At 38.7% G+C, this 18442-nt stretch overlaps 1 protein-coding gene across 1 annotated transcript in view; it reads left to right on the plus strand.

The window, feature by feature from the left end:
• The window catches only part of SLC39A8 (solute carrier family 39 member 8), a 67670-nt gene extending 51813 nt beyond the window's left edge, over window positions 1-15857 (plus strand). The window contains exons 6-8 of the mRNA XM_028091210.2: window positions 12849-13056; window positions 13245-13429; window positions 15708-15857. Coding sequence (XP_027947011.1) covers window positions 12849-13056; window positions 13245-13429; window positions 15708-15857 — 543 coding nt within the window. The remainder of the gene's footprint in view (window positions 1-12848; window positions 13057-13244; window positions 13430-15707) is intronic.
• Window positions 15858-18442: the final 2585 nt, after the last annotated feature.

The following is an 18442-nucleotide window of genomic DNA, read 5'->3' on the forward strand; positions in this document are numbered from 1 at the left end:
CGCACTAAAGTCAAAAAAGTTCTATAGCTGAGAAAACACCAATAAAGATTATCTTTGCAGGTTCAGTAAACCTTGCAGGTCTCTGGTCTGATGCTTTCTAGCTCATATGCTTTAATTACTAGGTTATAAAGTATGTATCAGAAAAACCAAAGTGAGGGGTCATCATTAATAGTTTTCTAGGCTGCTAAACAAATACTTAAACCTAGAGATAGTTTTACTTTTACGGAAGTAAAATTGCAAAAATCCTTTACTGGGAAGAAATAGTCCCCATTTTCTCTGGATTCTTTATGTTTTTTGTGACTTTGACCAGAGTTTCAGAGTCATGCAACTTGTATGTTAAAATAATAATGGCAATCTTTTTTAAAAAGAAAGATTTATTTATTTACTTGAGAGAGAAAGGGGCAGAGGGAGAGAGAATCTCAAGCATTCTCTGCGCTGGGCACGGAGCCCACCGTGGGGTCTCTATCCCAGGACTCTGAGATCATGACCTGAGCTGAAATCAAGACTCAGAAGCTTAACCAACTGAGCCACCAAGGCGCCCCAAGAATGGCAATTTTAAACTGGGGCTTTTGTGGTAACATTTCATGTTCTGAATGACATTCTAGTCTATAGGTCAAATCAGTGAAGCTGTATTAAAGGGCAGGAGGTAGTATTCATTTATTCATCCTGTCATTCACTCACTTATCACGTATGCTGTGATCACCTGTCCAGTGCCAGGCTCTGTTCTATGCCCTGTTTACACTGTGGCAAGTTAGAAAATGTTCCTGCTTTCCGGCACTCTTTTTTATTCCAGGGGTCTCACGGTTCAATGTCCTAGGGTTGCACATGATGTTGAGGAAATTAAAATGTGGTGGTGTGATGATGTCTGGGTGGCTACTTTAGTAGTTTGGGTGGCCAGGGACACATTTAAGCTAAAATCTGAGCCAGAAGAAGCAGCTATCCATGCAAAGATGAGGGAGAAAAGGTCATGGCTGAGGGAACAGCCCGCACGGGTCTCTAGGGTGGGAAAGCGTTTGGTGGGTTTTAGGAATAGAAGAAGGTCAGAGTAGCTAGAGCACAGTGGATGCTGGTAAAAAAGACACTGGAGAAAATTCAAGATGTGATTCTTTCTTCAAGTTTTACTGTTTTCTAACATTTAAATATATCAATAATCTCAAATAGGTGCTTGGAAGGGCAGTGAAAAAATTTCCATCCATAATGTGGTCTGGAAACAACAGATGGTGGATTTGAAAGCCCAAGGATGGTGTCTTTTTCCCTCAATGACTGGAAGTATTTTCAGTGTGTATGAAGTGTTAGCAAACCTCAGAACACCAGCTTAGTGTATTCTACTCAAAACCAGAGGTACTTGAATCATTGGTATCTAACAAGATGGAGGCTGGTGACAGCAGTAAAATAATCCATTATTGTAGTAACAAACTACTGAACTCAGAAATTCTTATCTGAAAAACTCAGTTCTTTTGAGCAGTCTCTGGTTTTTATTGCATGAGCTTAGGAGCCAAATCATGTGGGCTCGAGTCCTGGCTTTTTCCATTGTTAGTTTTGTGGTTTTGGTCAAGTCCTTTCCTGTAGTATTCTCATCACTTCATCTGTGACTAGGGTATTAGAAGTACTCATCTCATGTCATTCAGGAGAGTGCTTTGCAAACAGAAAGCACTCCACAGTGTTCATTGCCTTTGTTGCTACTACTTTTATTTTTATGCTCCCTTCTCCAACAATCTTCTGAAAAATGTGTCAGTCTCCCAAAGTGAGATGCAAGATGGCTGCTGATAAAAATCTCCTGCCTTTTAATGGTTCCTAGGATGGAGGTGGGAGCACTTTCAGATCTGTTGGTGAGAATGTCATTCCCACATTCCACTTCTCCACTCGGTTTAGCAAAACAAGTCCCCATTCCCCATCATTTATTTAAAGAACACACTTACTGAACACCTACTAATGTTAAACTCTGGGCTGAAATGAAAACAAATCCTTGTCCTCCAGGAGCTTTTGATCTGCCTCCACAACTTTTAGTCACAAAGAATTGGCAAAGAAACAAAAGACAACAGAAACACTTCTGCACTTGTAGAGTTTTTTAATGTAGATGAACCAATTTAGAATTGATGAATGAACATTCATCAGTGCACACCCTTTTCAACGTTGTGTGTAAGTGTCCATGTGTTTGCTCTTTGGCGAGATTGGAATGGATGCTTCACATGACAACGATTTGTGAGCCTGTCGTGAGAGAAAATGTACTTTTACTATTATTACACCTTAATTTCTTCAGACAACAAATATTCAGAATGCCTGCAGCAGTGCTAGATACTGGGTGAACAGGGGCGAACAAGAAAGAAGATAAAATTCCTCATCTGCTGGAGATCACAGCCATGCCTGTTTGGCATAGGTGTTAAAACCTGTCTCTACTCTTTTTTAGAGGTATAACTTTGGGTGTATTATTTAACCTCTTCATACCTCACTTTTCTCATCTGTAAAATGGGCATAATAACCACGTTGGGAAGAGTAAATAACTTGTACTACTAATGTTGTCATTATTACTGTTCTGGGCCAGTGAGTATGTCCTGTATCTTCCATGCTCAATTCCCCACTATAAAACTTCTTTTTAAACTGGTGAGCAAATCTTCAGAGTGTCATAGTGACATCTTTAAGAGAGAACGAGGTCCTGCTACCCTTATCCCCTGTGCATTCCCACTCCTCACTTCCCAAATATGAAGTAGAGATAGCCTCTGTTTTCCTGAACTACTGAGATATAGACCGGATTGCTGGCTGCTCCCTCACAGAGAGCCCCTTTTGATTTCTAACTCTCTGGTGCTTATTTTCCTTTCGACTCCCCACCAATTGCCTATTTCCCAACACCTCCTCTAGGGTCCTAGTTACCTGCTTGGTCACAGTGACGGCAGTTAGCCCTTGCTCTCATCCCTCCTGTCATCTTTCCTTCCTTGTCTCTTTTCACTTTTCCCAAACTTCTTGCCCTAAGGCGTGTGCATTTCTAGATCTTCTCTGCCCATCAGAGAGCACTCCTTCATCTTTTGAAGACTGATTAATCAGTCATTTGTATTACATTAGGTGGAATCTTCTACATTTCAGTTCTTTTGCCATAACTTGTGTCAAACAGTAATTACAGGTTAGGCAGCTCCCACATGGGGCTGGTTCCTCTACCACAGCCCACCCTACCAGTCTTTCCTTGTCTGAACTATTCTGGAAGTTCTGATGCTGAGCAATGGAGATATTCCTGGATTTTGGGAACACTACTTTTCAAGAGCCCAGCAACATTCTGCAGCTTACTTTAAAACTTAACCAGTTTCCTGGTGCCTCCTGACTCCCTTTAAGGCTTCTCAGTAACAACGAGAGTTGTGTGGGCTGGGACACACATTATACAGGCTTTTTATAAGAAATGATATCCTGCTTCCCGAACGTATCAGAGAGCATTAATGCTATCCCCATCTGTCGTAGCAGTAGGCAACCTTTTAGAGTGGTGTAAATGGTCCATTAGGATAACTGCAAATACTTATTAGTGTATACTTTAAATTCCATTGGCAAAATAGTAGCATATTTCTTGAAAACCTGTCAGATTTCTCCTAAGTAATTTTTTTCAAGACGGTAAAATGATATGGTCCCGGCTGAAAATGAAAGGCAATTATTTCAACTCTTAAAGACCAAAACAACTTTGCTCACATTCCACTGAAGGGATGGAGGGAAAGGAAACAATTTTCAAGGTTTCTGGAAATTGTTATTTTCCTGTTAATGGTTATTTTCATTAGCAAGGGGAGTTTTGGAAATAGGTATGAGATTTTCCTAAAACAAGAGACTAAGCACATTTGAATTATGTTTGGTTGCATACATTAAAGATAAAATTGATTTCTTCTTTTCTTATATGAAGTTTCATTTTGGTTATAGTGATCTGAGACTGACTTTTTTGGGCCAGAGGAGTTCGAAGGAACCATCAGCTATAAAGTACATCAAGATTACTATAAAATACAGTCATAAAAGCAAAGCCCACTAAAAATTTACATTTGCATTTTCTTTTTAGAGAGGGAGGGAGCGAGAGAGGCAGAAGGAAAGAGAGAGAGAGAGAATCTTAAGCAGTCTCCACCCCAGTACGGAGCCCGATGTGGGGCTGGATCTCACAACCCTGAGATCATGACCTGAGTTGAAATCAAGAGTGGGATGCTTAACCGATTGATCCACTCCGACACCCCTAAAATTTTACGTTTGTATGGCACCTTTAACTCTTTATGATATCTTTATATCTATTTAATCTTTTTTGTAATTTTTCCCATTAAGATATATTTAATGGCATATGTAGAGTCTGTGAGCATTCTGTGTGGAAAGAGCATTAGACTTTAAATCAGTCATGTTCTTTCCAGAAAGAGGTGGCACATTCAGTTAAGGATAAATAATAAATAGGAAAGGGACAATTTACAAAACTTTGAGCAAGGTGTAAGTGAGCCACAAGGGAGAGTGCAGTAAAACTGGGACTTGGAATAGTGGAGCTATGGATAATCTTATCAAGCTAAGAATAATCAAAGGGAAAAGGGAAGGAAGAAGTTGCTAGAACCTAGGACATAGTTTTGTACAGGTAAGCACTGTATGTGGAACAGTGATCTTTAATTAAGGACATAGCCAGCTCGTTACCCCTGAAGTAAGGAGCCCAGGGAATAAGTACCTTGGTCTCCCTCTCCTCTTTCCCTCCAATTTTATGTTAGAGCTCTTTGTTTGGAACCAACTAGAAGCCAGGAACATGGGAGCCCTTTGACACAGTTGATACTGGTCTCCTAGAGCAGAGAACTGGAAAAAGAAGGGTGGAAAGTGGATCTGGAAGGGGAAATGAAAGATATGTGGTATACTCCGCCCCTTTTTTCTGTCAGCCTCCACTCTTTCCCTTCATCTGGGTGAAAAATGCATGTCCCCAACACAGAGACTGTGTGAATCCCCATCAACAACTGTGTGGTGTATCGTCCCCGTGTGATAGCAATTCAGTAATATGCAATCTAGAATTAAAATGTTGGCCACCACCAGTATTCTTCATATAAAATACCAGGGGACGGAGATAGGGAGAAGAGATGCAATTAAGGAATATAAATTTAAATAATAGCTAGTCCTAGCCTCTGTAGATGGTTATAAGGCCTATGCTGGTAATTATAGTGCCTCCTTCCACTAAACTTCTGTATTTAACTCACTGTCTGATATCACCTTGACTGGTAAGGTCCTTTTCCAATTGTGGGGACCCAGACCTTCATTCCTGCCAGATCTGAGTCCTTGGTGGTCTGGTCTTCACTGGGTTGTTGCTCTTCTTCCTTGACGAGGATCATTGGAAGGGGAGTATAAGAAATGCCCCACTAAATTTCCTGAGTTCCAAACATTGTTCTTATCTTTATTCTGTAGCAAAAACTCAGGTTTTCCTGATCATTGGGTGCCATTATCCTAGACAATATATAGTGACTTCCTCATCTACCTATGGTTTATGGATATAAAGAACCTTGAATTTCCTGGGGTTAATCTCTACTTCCAGTGAATCAGAAAATGGCCATGTTTTCTGGTGGATGAATTATTCCTTTGGATATTAGGACCTTCAAACTCACCAAGTCTAAGGTTTTGGGGACAGAAAGCAAGAATCCATCAGGTGAGTTATTAGGTGTAAACACAAAATGGGCCACCCTAACCTCCACTGGACCTGTGCATCCCTATAGCAGTGATAGTCCCGTATATTTGGCTGCTGGTATAAGGCACATATCTTCATTCTGTGGGCAGAGCTCCAATCTTTCAGGATTTTATCCCTTGGCTTACACTTTAGCTGGGCCTTCACTGGGGCATTCCATAATTCTATCAGGCTGTTTATTCTATGAAGGGGAAAGTGACAGGACATGTGAATTCTAAGGATTGAGCCGATTGTCTCACTTGCTTTGATGCAAAATGGTTTGGAGACAATTTATATAGGTTATCTTGGCTATATATCAGGCATACTATAAATCCATGAATGATGATGCTAGCAGAAACACTGAAAGCAGGGAAGACATATTACATATGTCTATCTTTCTGAGTCCAAAGAGTACCTCATTAGGATGGAAGGGATCATCAATGTAGTCATCCTGCCTCTACGTATAGCCAGCTGGGCCTTCCTATCCCATTGGGTGGTGATGCCTTTTTAGAGGTTCAGCATCAATCCTGGTTTTGGACAGGTTGGACCTTCTTCGGTGCAAGCCAGATCAACGCTGGCTAGAAGAAGAGAATGCTGAGCTATGAATAGTCACCATTCCCTCTATTCTGACCCCTTTGTTTACGGACCCATTAAACCAACATCAGAATGGCTAATGAAAGATACCAAGTGATGTTTACAGTTAGATCTTCTTGTTCACTTTATTATTGAGACTATCCTCTGTGATGATCTCTCATGAGATCATCTTCACACTCTATGCCTTTTATAAGAGGTCCATCTGTATATTTCTGTCCAGATCTCCTTGCGACCAACGTCCAATTGTGGTTTTTGGAAGTTTCTGACAACCTAGCCAACTTCCTAGCACCCACCCACCAGTTAGTATAGGTCTATATCTCAGTCATTTCTTTTACATGAAGTTTAACACTACACCTAAAAGTTTTGCCCATGTGCTATGTATATTTCCTTTGGTAAGGTGTCTGTTAAGGTCTTTGGTCCATTTTAAAATCAGGTTGTTTTCTTATTGTTTAGTTTTAAGAGTTCTTTGTATATTTTAACTGTTCTCTATTGGATGTATCTTTTGCAAGTATTTTCTCTCAGTCTGTGGCTTGTCATTCCATTCTGTTGACATTGTCTTTGGCAGAGCAGAAGTTTTTAATTTTAATGAAGTTCAGGTTACCAGTTATTTCTTTCATGTGTTGTGTTTTTGGTGTATCTAAAAATTCATTGCTCTACTCAAGGTTATCTAGGTTTTCTCCTATGTTATTTTCAAGGAGTTTTATAGTTTTGCATTTGACTTTAGGTCTATGATCCCTTTTGAGTTAATTTTTGTGAAGGATGTAAGGTATCTAGATTTTTTGTTTGTTTGCTTGTGGATGTCCACTGGTTCTAGCACCATTTGTTGAAGGACTATCTTTTCTCCATTGCTCTGCCTTTGCTCCTTTGTTAAAAGTGAGTTGACCATATTTATGAGTCTATTTCTGGACTCTCTATTTTCTTGATCTATTTGTTCTTTCACCATTGTCACACTGTCTTGATTATTGTAGCTTTATTAGTAAGTCTAAGTCATGTACTGTGAGTCCTCCAACTTTGTTCCATTCCTTCAATGTTGTGTGGGCTATTCTAGGTACTTGCCTTTCCATATAAATTTTAGAAAGACAAATACCCACAAAATAACTTGCCAGGATTTTGATGGGGATTGCACTGAATCTATAGGTCACATTAGGAAGAAATAACATCTTGACAATATTGAGTCTTCCAATCCATAAACATAAAATATCTCTCCATCTATTTAGTTCTTCTTTGATTTCTTTTATTATAGTTTTGTGCTTTTCCTCATACGGACCTTGTACATATTTTGTTAGATTTCTATCTAGTCATTTTTAGGGGGGTGTCGATGTAAATGGTATTGTGATTTTAAATTCAAGTTCCACTTATTCATTGCTGTTATATAGGAAAGTAATTGACTTTTGTATATTAACCTTGTACATCCTTGCCATAATTGCTTATTAGTTCTTGGAGCTTTTTTTGGTCATTTCTTTTAGATTTTCTATGTAAACAGTCATGTCATTTACCAACAAAGACAGTTTTATTTCTTTCTTTCCAACATGTATATGCCTTTTATTTACTTTTCTTGTCTTATTGGATTAGCTAGGACCCAAGTAACTTTCTATAGGCACAAAGAGATTAAGGAGCCATTACTCAAACTCATGCCAATTTGATGCCAAGGTACATATCCTTCAGTCATTAAGCTAGCTTGCACTCAGTGCTCCTCTCCTTAAACCTCACCCCTTCCCCTTATCTGCAGCCTCTTAAAATGTCATTTTATTATTTTTATTTTTATTACATTAATTTCTTTTTCATGGACATAGAATTTATGTATTTCTTTGCATATAACTTTCATCTTTTGTTGTTATTTATACTTCCTTTTACCATCTTCGTTATGCTTTTTGGTGGGTTGCTCCTTTCCTTTTTGGTTTGGTTTTATTTTTATCAGAGTTCTTCCTCAGCAAAATTCTTTTACCATGGGATTTAGAATTTGGAATTTAACTTTTACCTGGAATGGTTGTTCACTTTTACCTTCTTATCAATGTAGACATATAGACAATAAACCATAAGAACATTTTCATTAATCATGGTTCATTTTGCCTCCCCAAATGCCAAATGAGATCTGACTATGCTCATGCTGGTCTTTGCAACCATTAACCCAACGAAAAAAGTTTAATTTTCATATGACAATACATACTCTTTTCAATGCAGACAAAATCTGGCTGGCAGCCTGATTCTCCAGCTTTACCTTGTTTGCTGATGATAACTCCTGAATCATGACAAGTTCACTTTTCCCTCTTGCTATTTCTCATCCCATGGCTTGAATGTTTTGTTTTCTGAGTATTAAAATGATAATAAATGCAAAAAAAAATCCAGAACACCCATAAGAGGAAAAAAGCCTGCAAGGATTACCCACAATACTCTCTCCCAAGGAGAACTGTGATTACCAATTTTGTAAATATCGTTCAAATATATTTGCACTTAGGCCTTCATGGAATTATATAATAATATTTATTTTAACAAAATATTGTCCATACTGAGATAGACACACACACACACACACACACACATTTTACCTCAACACTGTGTTTTGGACATCTTTACATGTGGAGATATATAGGCATTCATTGTTTCTACTACTCTGTAATACTTCACTGCACATGTAAGCCATATTTATAGGATTCATATCTTACTAAAGGATAGCTAAGTCCTCTTTTCTTTCCTTATCTTCCTCCTCCTCCTCACCCTGCTTCTTGTTCTCGTCCACTTCTTCCTTTTTACTCTTTTTCTCCATCCTCCGTATCTTACTCTTCTATTTCTCTTCCTCCGGCCCCCGGCATACCATACCTCCTTCCCCTTATGTTCTTCATTCTCTGCTCCTTATGCCCTCCTCCTCTTTTTGTTTTTTTAAAGATTTTATTTATTTATTTGACAGAGAGAGACACAGCGAGAGAGGGAACACAAGCAGGGGGAGTGGGAGAGGGAGAAGCAGGCTTCCCGCTGAGCAGGGAGCCCGATGTGGGGCTTGATCCCAGGACCCTGGGACCATGACCCGAGCTGAAGGCAGACGCTTAACGACTGAGCCACCCAGGCGCCCCGCCCTCCTCCTCTTTTAATCTTCCTCCTCTTTGCTTAAACATAAGGATTCTGCATTAAGTCTACTGGATTTCTTAATTTTGATTTTCTTAGTACTTTGTTTTCCTTTTCCTTTTTGCTTCTTCCCCTCTATACTTACATGGGGATTCTAGTCTCCCCTCTACTCTTATAACTTTGGTCCATGATATTCTTCCCCATCCCCCCATTCTGAGTAGTCTGGACTTTCACTTTGACTTTTATTTCCATGAATAACTAAGATGAGAGATGTTAATAGTCTTGCTGATGATTACACAGTAATTCCTGTCAGAGCCAAGTTAGAACTTGGTTTTCCTGGGTGTCAGAACTAAGGTCTTTTCACTAGATTGAATTGCCTCATCATGGCTGAGGTTAGAAACAGCCTAAAGAAAATAGCCTAAAAAAAATAGCCATGGGGTGGAAAAAAAAAAGAAAAAGAAACAGCCTTAAATGTACTATGTAAGTCACAGAAGCAAGCAAACAATGACAACAACAGCAAACAAAAATAAAGGAAAGGAGAGAGAATACTCACTAACTTAACTAGAGGGACTTAAATTTAGTGTTTTCTTTGCTCAGTGACTTAGTATCAGGTGAATTAAAAACAAGCTCTTCGTGAATGTTCGCCAACTAATGTTTGTTCCAAAAATATTAAAAATGTATGGCTGTTAACCTACCCAGCAGTGTCATTTGACACATAAGCTTATAGAGCATAAGAAATACAGTCAATAATATCTGTACTTAGAGGTAAGAAATACAGTCAATAATATCTGTACTAATAGAGGTAAGATAATCATGCCTGATATATTAATTGAATTTCTTTTTCAGAATTAAAGGAGTTTGTATACAGATTCTGTACATAATATCAGGTAGTCAAGATTTGGTCTTTTAATCTTTTCCCTAAATCCTCACAAATAAATAAAGACATTATAAATATTTGATTAGGTAAACCAAATTGGAAGATGAAAACAATTGGTCTTATTAAGTGTCTCTTGGCATAAGTTTTTGCAAAGCCAAGGTCTCTTCCTCTATGGCTTTTCTCATAACCACTTTTGTTTATTCTTTGGCAATTATTGCTTCCTGCTCTGGGGCATTTCTTACCCAAGTCACCTATGTGACCTGTACTAAATCATGATTGTGTTGTCCATTTATGATGTATCAATTGTTAAATTGATTAAATAAGGAGGCCATTAAACTGGGGTGCTCTAATCCTTGGCAGCCTATATAAACAAATCATAAGCCTGTAAATGTCCCAAGGTTATGAAATTGAAACCTAAAGACAATTGGTCATGAAAAGCCAGCTGGGCGTTAAGTTACAGCCAATCAATAGTTTTCTTGCTTTGCTTCTGCCTTTTCTCTGTAAAAGTCTCTCCCTGAGCTCCTGTCGATGGAGTGCCCCTAACCACATCCGGTTTGACACTGCCCAATTTGAATCACTTTTTTTCAAATAAACCCTTAAAGCTTTAAATTTACTTCGGTTTATCTTTTAACACTGTAAAGTAAAAAGACCACATTTGAAGAGCAGATGGAATTCTTTTTATGCTGCTGAGATTTACCTTTAAAATGAAAGGAGATTGAACACTTACTCTGGCATTGCTTCAAGTGTTTAGAAGAGTTTTTTTTTTTTTTTTTGAGAGAAAGGGGGTATTCTCCTTGTGAATTGCCTTCAGAGCCTATTTCGAACAAGAAGTATCCACCCACCGCCCATAAATCTGGAGTAGTAAAACAGTTACTAAAAATAGTCCACTTATTGCTTTTGCATCCCTCGGTAAGCTCACCAACATTTCTGTGTTTCAGTTTCTTCAACTCTAGAATGATGATAATAATAGACCTTAATTCACAGAATTGTTCGAAAGGAATTAAATATCTTAAGTACTTAGAGCAGTGCCTGGCACATGATACATGCTATTTGCCTTTGCGGTGTCTCCTCCTCCTACTATTACAGCTCCCGCTACTTCTACAACCACCGCTACGACGAGTAACAGTCCTCCCTCCTTCCGTGTTAATTTAAGAATTTAGTGGCTCCAAGTGACTTTTGGCTGTGTCTACACACAAAAACATCCCCCAAAGATGAAGATTTGCTGCTAATGACACAGTGAAAAGGTGTATTGCAAGATCTAGTCAATTCTGAAAGAGCAGGCCCCAAAGTGTTTTGAACAATGAAGCAACATTGGAATAAACCTAAAACCTCTCAGATGATGGGTTTGAAGGCAGCCCTTCTCATCCGGATGTATACTGAACGATTTTTAAATAGTCAGTCATATTCTTTACATCTTGTTTCTCCAATATAAATACACTTCTTGAAGACACAAGTTGTATTTCCCACTTCTGGGCACTCCCCATAGCATTCAGCACACTGTCTTACAAATTGCAGATGCTCAATAAATATGTAGATTAACTGTTGAGGTAGAGTTGAGGGGAGGAGAATTTGGAACAAATGTTCTCCAGTTAATTGTAAATTGCTTCCCTACTTAAAAACAAATTTGCATTTTATTATCTTTTTCTCCAGTTTCTGGAAAATGCTTTAGTTGGCGTTTGGTGTTTGATTTTATACAATTTTGTAAATTTCATGGAAATCTAAATTCTTACAAAGGTTTTGTTGTAGGATTTTCTGTTTTTATTATTGTTGCAAAATGGAAAGAGGTGTTAGTGCAAAGGCAAGCCTGTTCCATCACATTTCATGAAATGTGTTAAGAGACTCTTTGAAATTTAGAGCTGATAGGAAACACGTTACAGCTTAATCACCCAACACTACTTTGGAACACAATGGAAACTTAGTAAGTCATTGAAAAATGTATCATTTAGTACATTACCTTCATTTCACAATTGAAGAAACTGAGGCCCAGATTACCTGCTCAGATAACATAGGAGGGATTACAAGTAAACGTTCTTTGATGTCATTGTGCTTTAAATATGGATTTCACCTGTACATTGTAACATGGAAAAAGACTTTAAATTTAGTCTTTGGAAAACTTCCTTTATTTTAGTATGAAAATGAATTGAATTCTTAGGTTAGTATCTGTTGCATTTTAGGAAGGCAATAGTAAGAATTGTTCATACAAATCAAAAGGATTTTTTTTAAGGGGAACCCAAAGTAAAATGTCTTTTAAGTGGCTTGTTCAAGGCCTGTCAACCTATTCGTTTCCTTTTTCCCTACCATAAGTTTTTGTTGTCATTTTGTTGTTATTGTAAATGATTAGGAGTTCTTAACCACTATGAAAGACTCTCTGTTGGAACTGTGTGTCTTTCTGAATATATAACACATCTCTTACTTCTGTGTATCTCTGAGACTTTCAAGAAATGTTGGTTATTGGGGCACCTGGGTGGCTCAGTGGGTTGGGTGTGGGACTCTTGATTTCTGCTCAGGTAGTGATTTCGTGGTAGTGAGATCGAGCCCCCACGTCAGGCTTGGGTTTGGAGCCTGTTTGGGATTCTCGCTCTCTGCCCCTTCCCCCCAGCTCCTGCAAACGCACTCTTTCTCGGTCTCTCTCTCTAAGAAAAAAAAAATGTTGGTTATTTTGTTGGTTGATTTTCTGTTATTTTACAGGATGGCAAAACGGAGTCAAGTTCGTGTACCTGTTTGAAGGGACCCAAACTCTCAAAAATAGGAACAATTGCCTGGATGATAACGCTCAGTGACGCCCTCCACAATTTCATAGATGGCCTGGCGATTGGGGCTTCCTGCACCTTGTCCCTTCTTCAGGGCCTCAGTACTTCTATAGCAATTCTGTGTGAAGAGTTTCCTCATGAGTTAGGTAAGAGGCTCTGTTCATACTGTGAAAGTCAGTCACTTTTGGTTTCAGTGGGTAAGACATTTTAGGCGACACACTCTTAAAAATCCCACTGATACATCAAAATGAAGGAACCCTGGTTGGACATTGATGCGTATCTTTTCTCATCCCAAAAGAGCCCAAACTATTCACTTGATGTTTTCTTCTTCTAGGAGACTTTGTGATTCTACTCAGCGCAGGAATGAGCACTCGGCAAGCCTTGTTATTCAATTTCCTTTCGGCGTGTTCCTGCTATGTCGGGCTAGCTTTTGGCATTTTGGTGGGCAACAATTTTGCTCCAAATATTATATTTGCCCTTGCTGGAGGCATGTTCCTCTATATTTCTCTGGCAGATATGGTAAGAAATTATAAAATTTTGTTTTAATTTAAAATTTAGAATGAAACATCTGGGTTATGAGTTGACTAAGGGTAACCTTCTGCTTTCCACAGTGTGGAAGTTCTGTTGTAATTTAAAACATTCTGGCTCAACAGATAACTCTTTCATATTAGTAGTAATTTGAAAGTGATTCTCACTGATCTTTCGATCTATGATCTTATTGGTAGAAAAAGAAATGATTTTCTTCTGCTGAAGTAGAGATATTTCCCCAGGTTTTTTTGCCTTGTGGGAGGTAAACCTTGTTCTCTATTATAGTATGTCCCCACGGGACCTCTCCCCCCTCTTTTGTGAGGATGTCACATTTAGAAGGGAATAACTTGTTAGAGTAAATAGCATTTTGTTATTTCAAAGTTCTAAACAGTGGCAGCCTTTTGGGTTGAACTAAAGCTGGTAAATTGAAATAGAACAACATTGACTTGGGTCAGTATATATTTGTATCTGTTTATGTCCGTACTGTGTCTACATCTTTATTTATGTCTTTGTATGTGTGTGTGTAAGAGAGAGAATATCAATGGTCCTGTGCCCTGTGCATTTTCAAATGAATCATAGACAGCTTTCTAGAAAATGAAAATGTGCTCCATATATGCAAATCAAGGAACATTTTCTTTGCATTTGGAACTGAATATGTATTACATACATAATTTAATAATTTAGCTTCCTTCATCCGCATTCTTAGCTCCAAATGATAACTGTCTAGCTCTGTTCCTTGCTCTTTGCAGGCCCTTATCAGAGCAAGCATTTCATCTCTTGGAACTGTCACTGCATTTATATTTTTCTTCACAGAATTAATGTCTCATGCTCTATCTATGCTAGGGCATCACTTCTTTCTTGGTTATAAGAATGGAATCTATTAAAATTGTTCAGTTTAAGGAAATAATCCTAATAAGTGATGCCATATGCCCTTATAGCAGTTTTGCTTTTTTCAGAATAATTTCACAACTTTCACTCACTTGATCCTGGTAACAGCTTTCTTCAGTCAGGCACATGGATTGATGGGATTCTGGAGACCTCTTGGATGCTTTGGTACAATGTGCCATTGTATATATAGCACATGGTTTTGGAATATTTTTAAAAGCTGCCATTTACAGATCTTATGGAGCCTTTTCAGTAGAGTTTATTTGCTGAGTGAGGGTAGATTTTAAGTACAGAACTTGGAGTTTTATTTGCTTTTACTGTAATGAGATTGTTATAGCCTTCAATCCTAAAAGAGCACATGATTTATTTAAAAACCTTAAGATTTTGGGGTGCCTGGGTGGCTTAGTCATTGGGCGTCTGCCTTTGGCTCAGGTCATGGTCCCAGGGTCCTGGGATTGAGCCCCGCATTGGGCTCGCTGCTCAGCAGGAAGCCTGCTTCTCCCTCTCCCACTCCCCCAGCTTGTGTTCCCTCTCTCACTGTCTCTCTCTCTGTCAAATAAATAAATAAATAAATAAATAAAATCTTTAAAAAAATAAAATAAAAACCTTAAGATTTTGTGAGGGGTAGAGCAAGTAGAAGGAATTAAATGCATAGTGATTTCTAAAAATTGACTTAATCAGCTACTGTTGATTGATATTCCTGTGCCTGGCCTGGAATTTGTAAGGCACTGGGGACACTGGGGTGAGGAAAGGAGGCACAGCCCCTGCATCTGTGGGGCATTCTGTCTTTAAAGAGAGGAAACTGGAAATTCAATGAACAAAATCACACTCCATGACTAAATAATTAAAAGTAAAAAAATCTGTGAGCTAAGAGGAAAAGCAATCTCTGCGGTGAAAGATGATGTTAGAGGAATCTAATGTAACTTAGGAGGGGCTAAGGGAAATCTTGCTAGAAAGTGTGATTTAAGCTGAAACCTCGAGGGCATAACTCACTGAAAAATTGGAGGGGGAAGAGTTCAGATAGCAGTTTGGCTGGGTGTGAAGATTTTGATGGGGGAAAGAGGGTGGATCTAGTTGAGGTCCTGAAAGAATGGTGTGGATGGAGCATAGAGAGTAAGGGGGAGAGAGAGACAGACAAATAGGAGGCATAAAATGAGGTTAAATCCCATTCCACTGATTCACTCACTTGGGGAACACTATTTCCATACTTTTATTCCTGTTTGTGTTTGATAGGGCTAGATATCCCTTTAATGCTATCTATACTAAAACATTTACACATCCGAATTAATTCCTCACCCTCGCCCCTGGCCGAAATCTCTAGGCGACTGTTTTACGTTTTACCACCAGATGGCAATAGTTATCTAACAATGTCTCTCTCTCTCAGTTTCCAGAGATGAACGATATGCTGAGAGAAAAGATAACTGGAAGAAAAACCGATTTTACTTACTTCATGATTCAGAATGCTGGAATGTTAACTGGATTCACAGCCATTCTGCTCATTACTTTGTATGCAGGAGAAATCGAATTGGAGTAATGGGAAGTGAAAGATGGTGTTATTAATGAAGGCATTTAATAAATAAAAACATCTCCAAAGGGATATTTAAGCTGATCTTATTTAGTTCAAAGATAATCTTGTTTTCAACTGTAGGTCAAGAAAACTGATTATTGGTTTCAGATCTGTTAAACAGCCATTATCTGTTGTGAAAAATGCTTCAAAGGGTTTTCAGTTCCCGTCTGAAAAGACTGGTACACGCGATCTTTGGTCAATACCCACTTCTTCCTCTTTCATGCATTCTATGACCACTTAGACACCCAGACCCAGAGAAAAATACAAGCTAGGTTGTATGAGCCTTTAAACGTCCGTGGCAGGCTCAAAAGCTCACGCGGTTTCAGAGTGGTTTTCTTTCAGTTAATTTGTTCCAGTGATTTCACAAGTACATTCAAATGTGGAAGAGTCTCGACATGTATACAACACAGATAGAAATGATTGCAAGGCCTTAATGAGCCCAGGAAAGAAAGATTGCTTACAGCCTCTGTTCCGTTTTATATACCCGTTAGGGACTTGTAGGATTGTTTTAAAAACCGTCCTAAAAAAATGTGAATTATGATACCAGTAAAGTTTTGTTAGCCCTACTAAGTTCAGACTTTATCTCACACCTTATCGCTAAGTGAAAGCTCTGCCAGATCCCACACAAATCCAGAATTAATTTTTTAAAATGACTTAGGTTGTAATCGCACCAAGGTACATGGCAGAAAGTGTGAGGCTGGGGCCGCTCGGCTTCGGGATACTGTGTATTTTTGCATTGTGAAGGGAACGACTATGTTGGTTTATAGAAAGAAACAATGTAATTTTTAAGCAGTTTACTTTTAAAAATAAACACAATTATTTAGCAGAGGATATTTTAAATAAATGCAAAATAACAGGCAGATCACTGTATGGCAAGGACTGATTAACTAGAAAACACATTCCTTACGGATGATTGAGAGCGATCCGAAAAGACTTCTGTGTTCAGTCTACATTTTTTCTATATGGCACACCTTGAGGAAAACTTCCACACACCATGGTTATTTTTGTAACTCTTTTAGGTGGTAGGGCCTATTTGCTCCCTTAGCACCTATAGAAAGCTGGGCTGCAGTTGAACATCCTGACCCCAATTCACAGTCCCACGGCACTTCAGGAGACATGATTGACAGTGAGGAAAGTGATGGATAACAGCCAACAATGATCTCAGGAATCACATTTTCCCACAGGCCATACAGTGATGTCACACAGCAACCATGCAGATTAGATCAACGTTTAACACGTCTGTTAATGTAGATTTCACTTTATGACCGACAATTTAAAAAATTCTTGTTTGACCAAATAGTAAACACCTCTGAAGCCATGCACTGGGTCCTTCGTTATTCATGTGTATCCTTTTGAGTGACTTCCATGTACCTGGCATTATGGGGAGAGAGATAAATAGGAAATTGGTGATGTGTTTATTGCAAATATAACAAATATTATTTGTTATTCAGCAAATAAATACTGTAAAGATTAATCAGTAAACAGAATCTATTTTTATCATTTAATCTGTTTACATTTGGTCTTAAGAAATAATCTTTACCTTTTTAAAGCACAGATTGTATGTCTGGGTTAAGAAGCTATTTACAACATGATATTAAAACAAGGTAGTTTAATGAACTCTCATTTGGTGTAGATCATTGTGTATGTGGGCTACCCGGGTGCTTTATATGACTTTCTCCACCTGATCTTTTGACTGTTTTCCTCAACTATGAGGAGAGCAGAGGCAATAGGACACGGAGGCGCAAGAAGCAAAAAGAAAATTACTATATATTGGAGGTTATGGTTGCAGGTAGAAAGCAGGGTATGGAAAGCCATGATTGCACTTAAATTACCCTAGATAACAATTCAAAAAACCGGTTAACATATCTTATACTGAGGCATTCGTTATACCAGTTGAAGGTTCTATAATTTGAAAACTTTAAAGATGCTACTATGACACATCAAAAATGATTTCAAAGCATTATATTTGGGGTTATGTCCTTCTACTTTTGCATTTTTGAACTTAAAAAAATGCCTATTACTAGCTGGCATTTTTTTTTTTTTTTTTTGAGTACTGAATCAGACCCTGTCTAACCCAGGCTACCACAGACTGTGGGGCTTGTAAACAACAGGGATTTATTTCTCACAGTTCTGGAGGCTGGAAGTCCAAGATCAAGGCACTGGCAGATCTGGTGTCTGGTTCATAGATAACACCTTTCTTGCTGTGTCATCACACAGGGAAAGGGAAAGGGAGCTCTCTGGAGCCTCTTTTAAGAGCACTAATGCCATTCATGCGGGCTCTACCCTAAGGACTTAAGCCCCTCTCAGAGCCCCCCCCCAGTATCATCATCTTTGGGGGGTTAGGATTTCAATATATAAATATTTGGGGGACGTAGATGACCCCTATTACTGTGCTGACATGGAGAAACAACCCACCCAAAGAACCTGAGGCTCACAGCATGTTATTCTCATGCTCACAGGTCTGCAGACGAGGTTCAGCTGATCCAGCCTGGGCTCGGCTGGGTGGCCCCACTTCTGGCTGGGGGTCATCTAGGTTGGGCCACTGTAGTAGG

Source organism: Eumetopias jubatus, unplaced genomic scaffold (genome assembly GCF_037043125.1).
Source record: "Eumetopias jubatus isolate StellerSeaLion01/CBP00866 unplaced genomic scaffold, mEumJub1_p1.0 scaffold_2, whole genome shotgun sequence".
Taxonomy (NCBI): domain Eukaryota; kingdom Metazoa; phylum Chordata; class Mammalia; order Carnivora; family Otariidae; genus Eumetopias; species Eumetopias jubatus.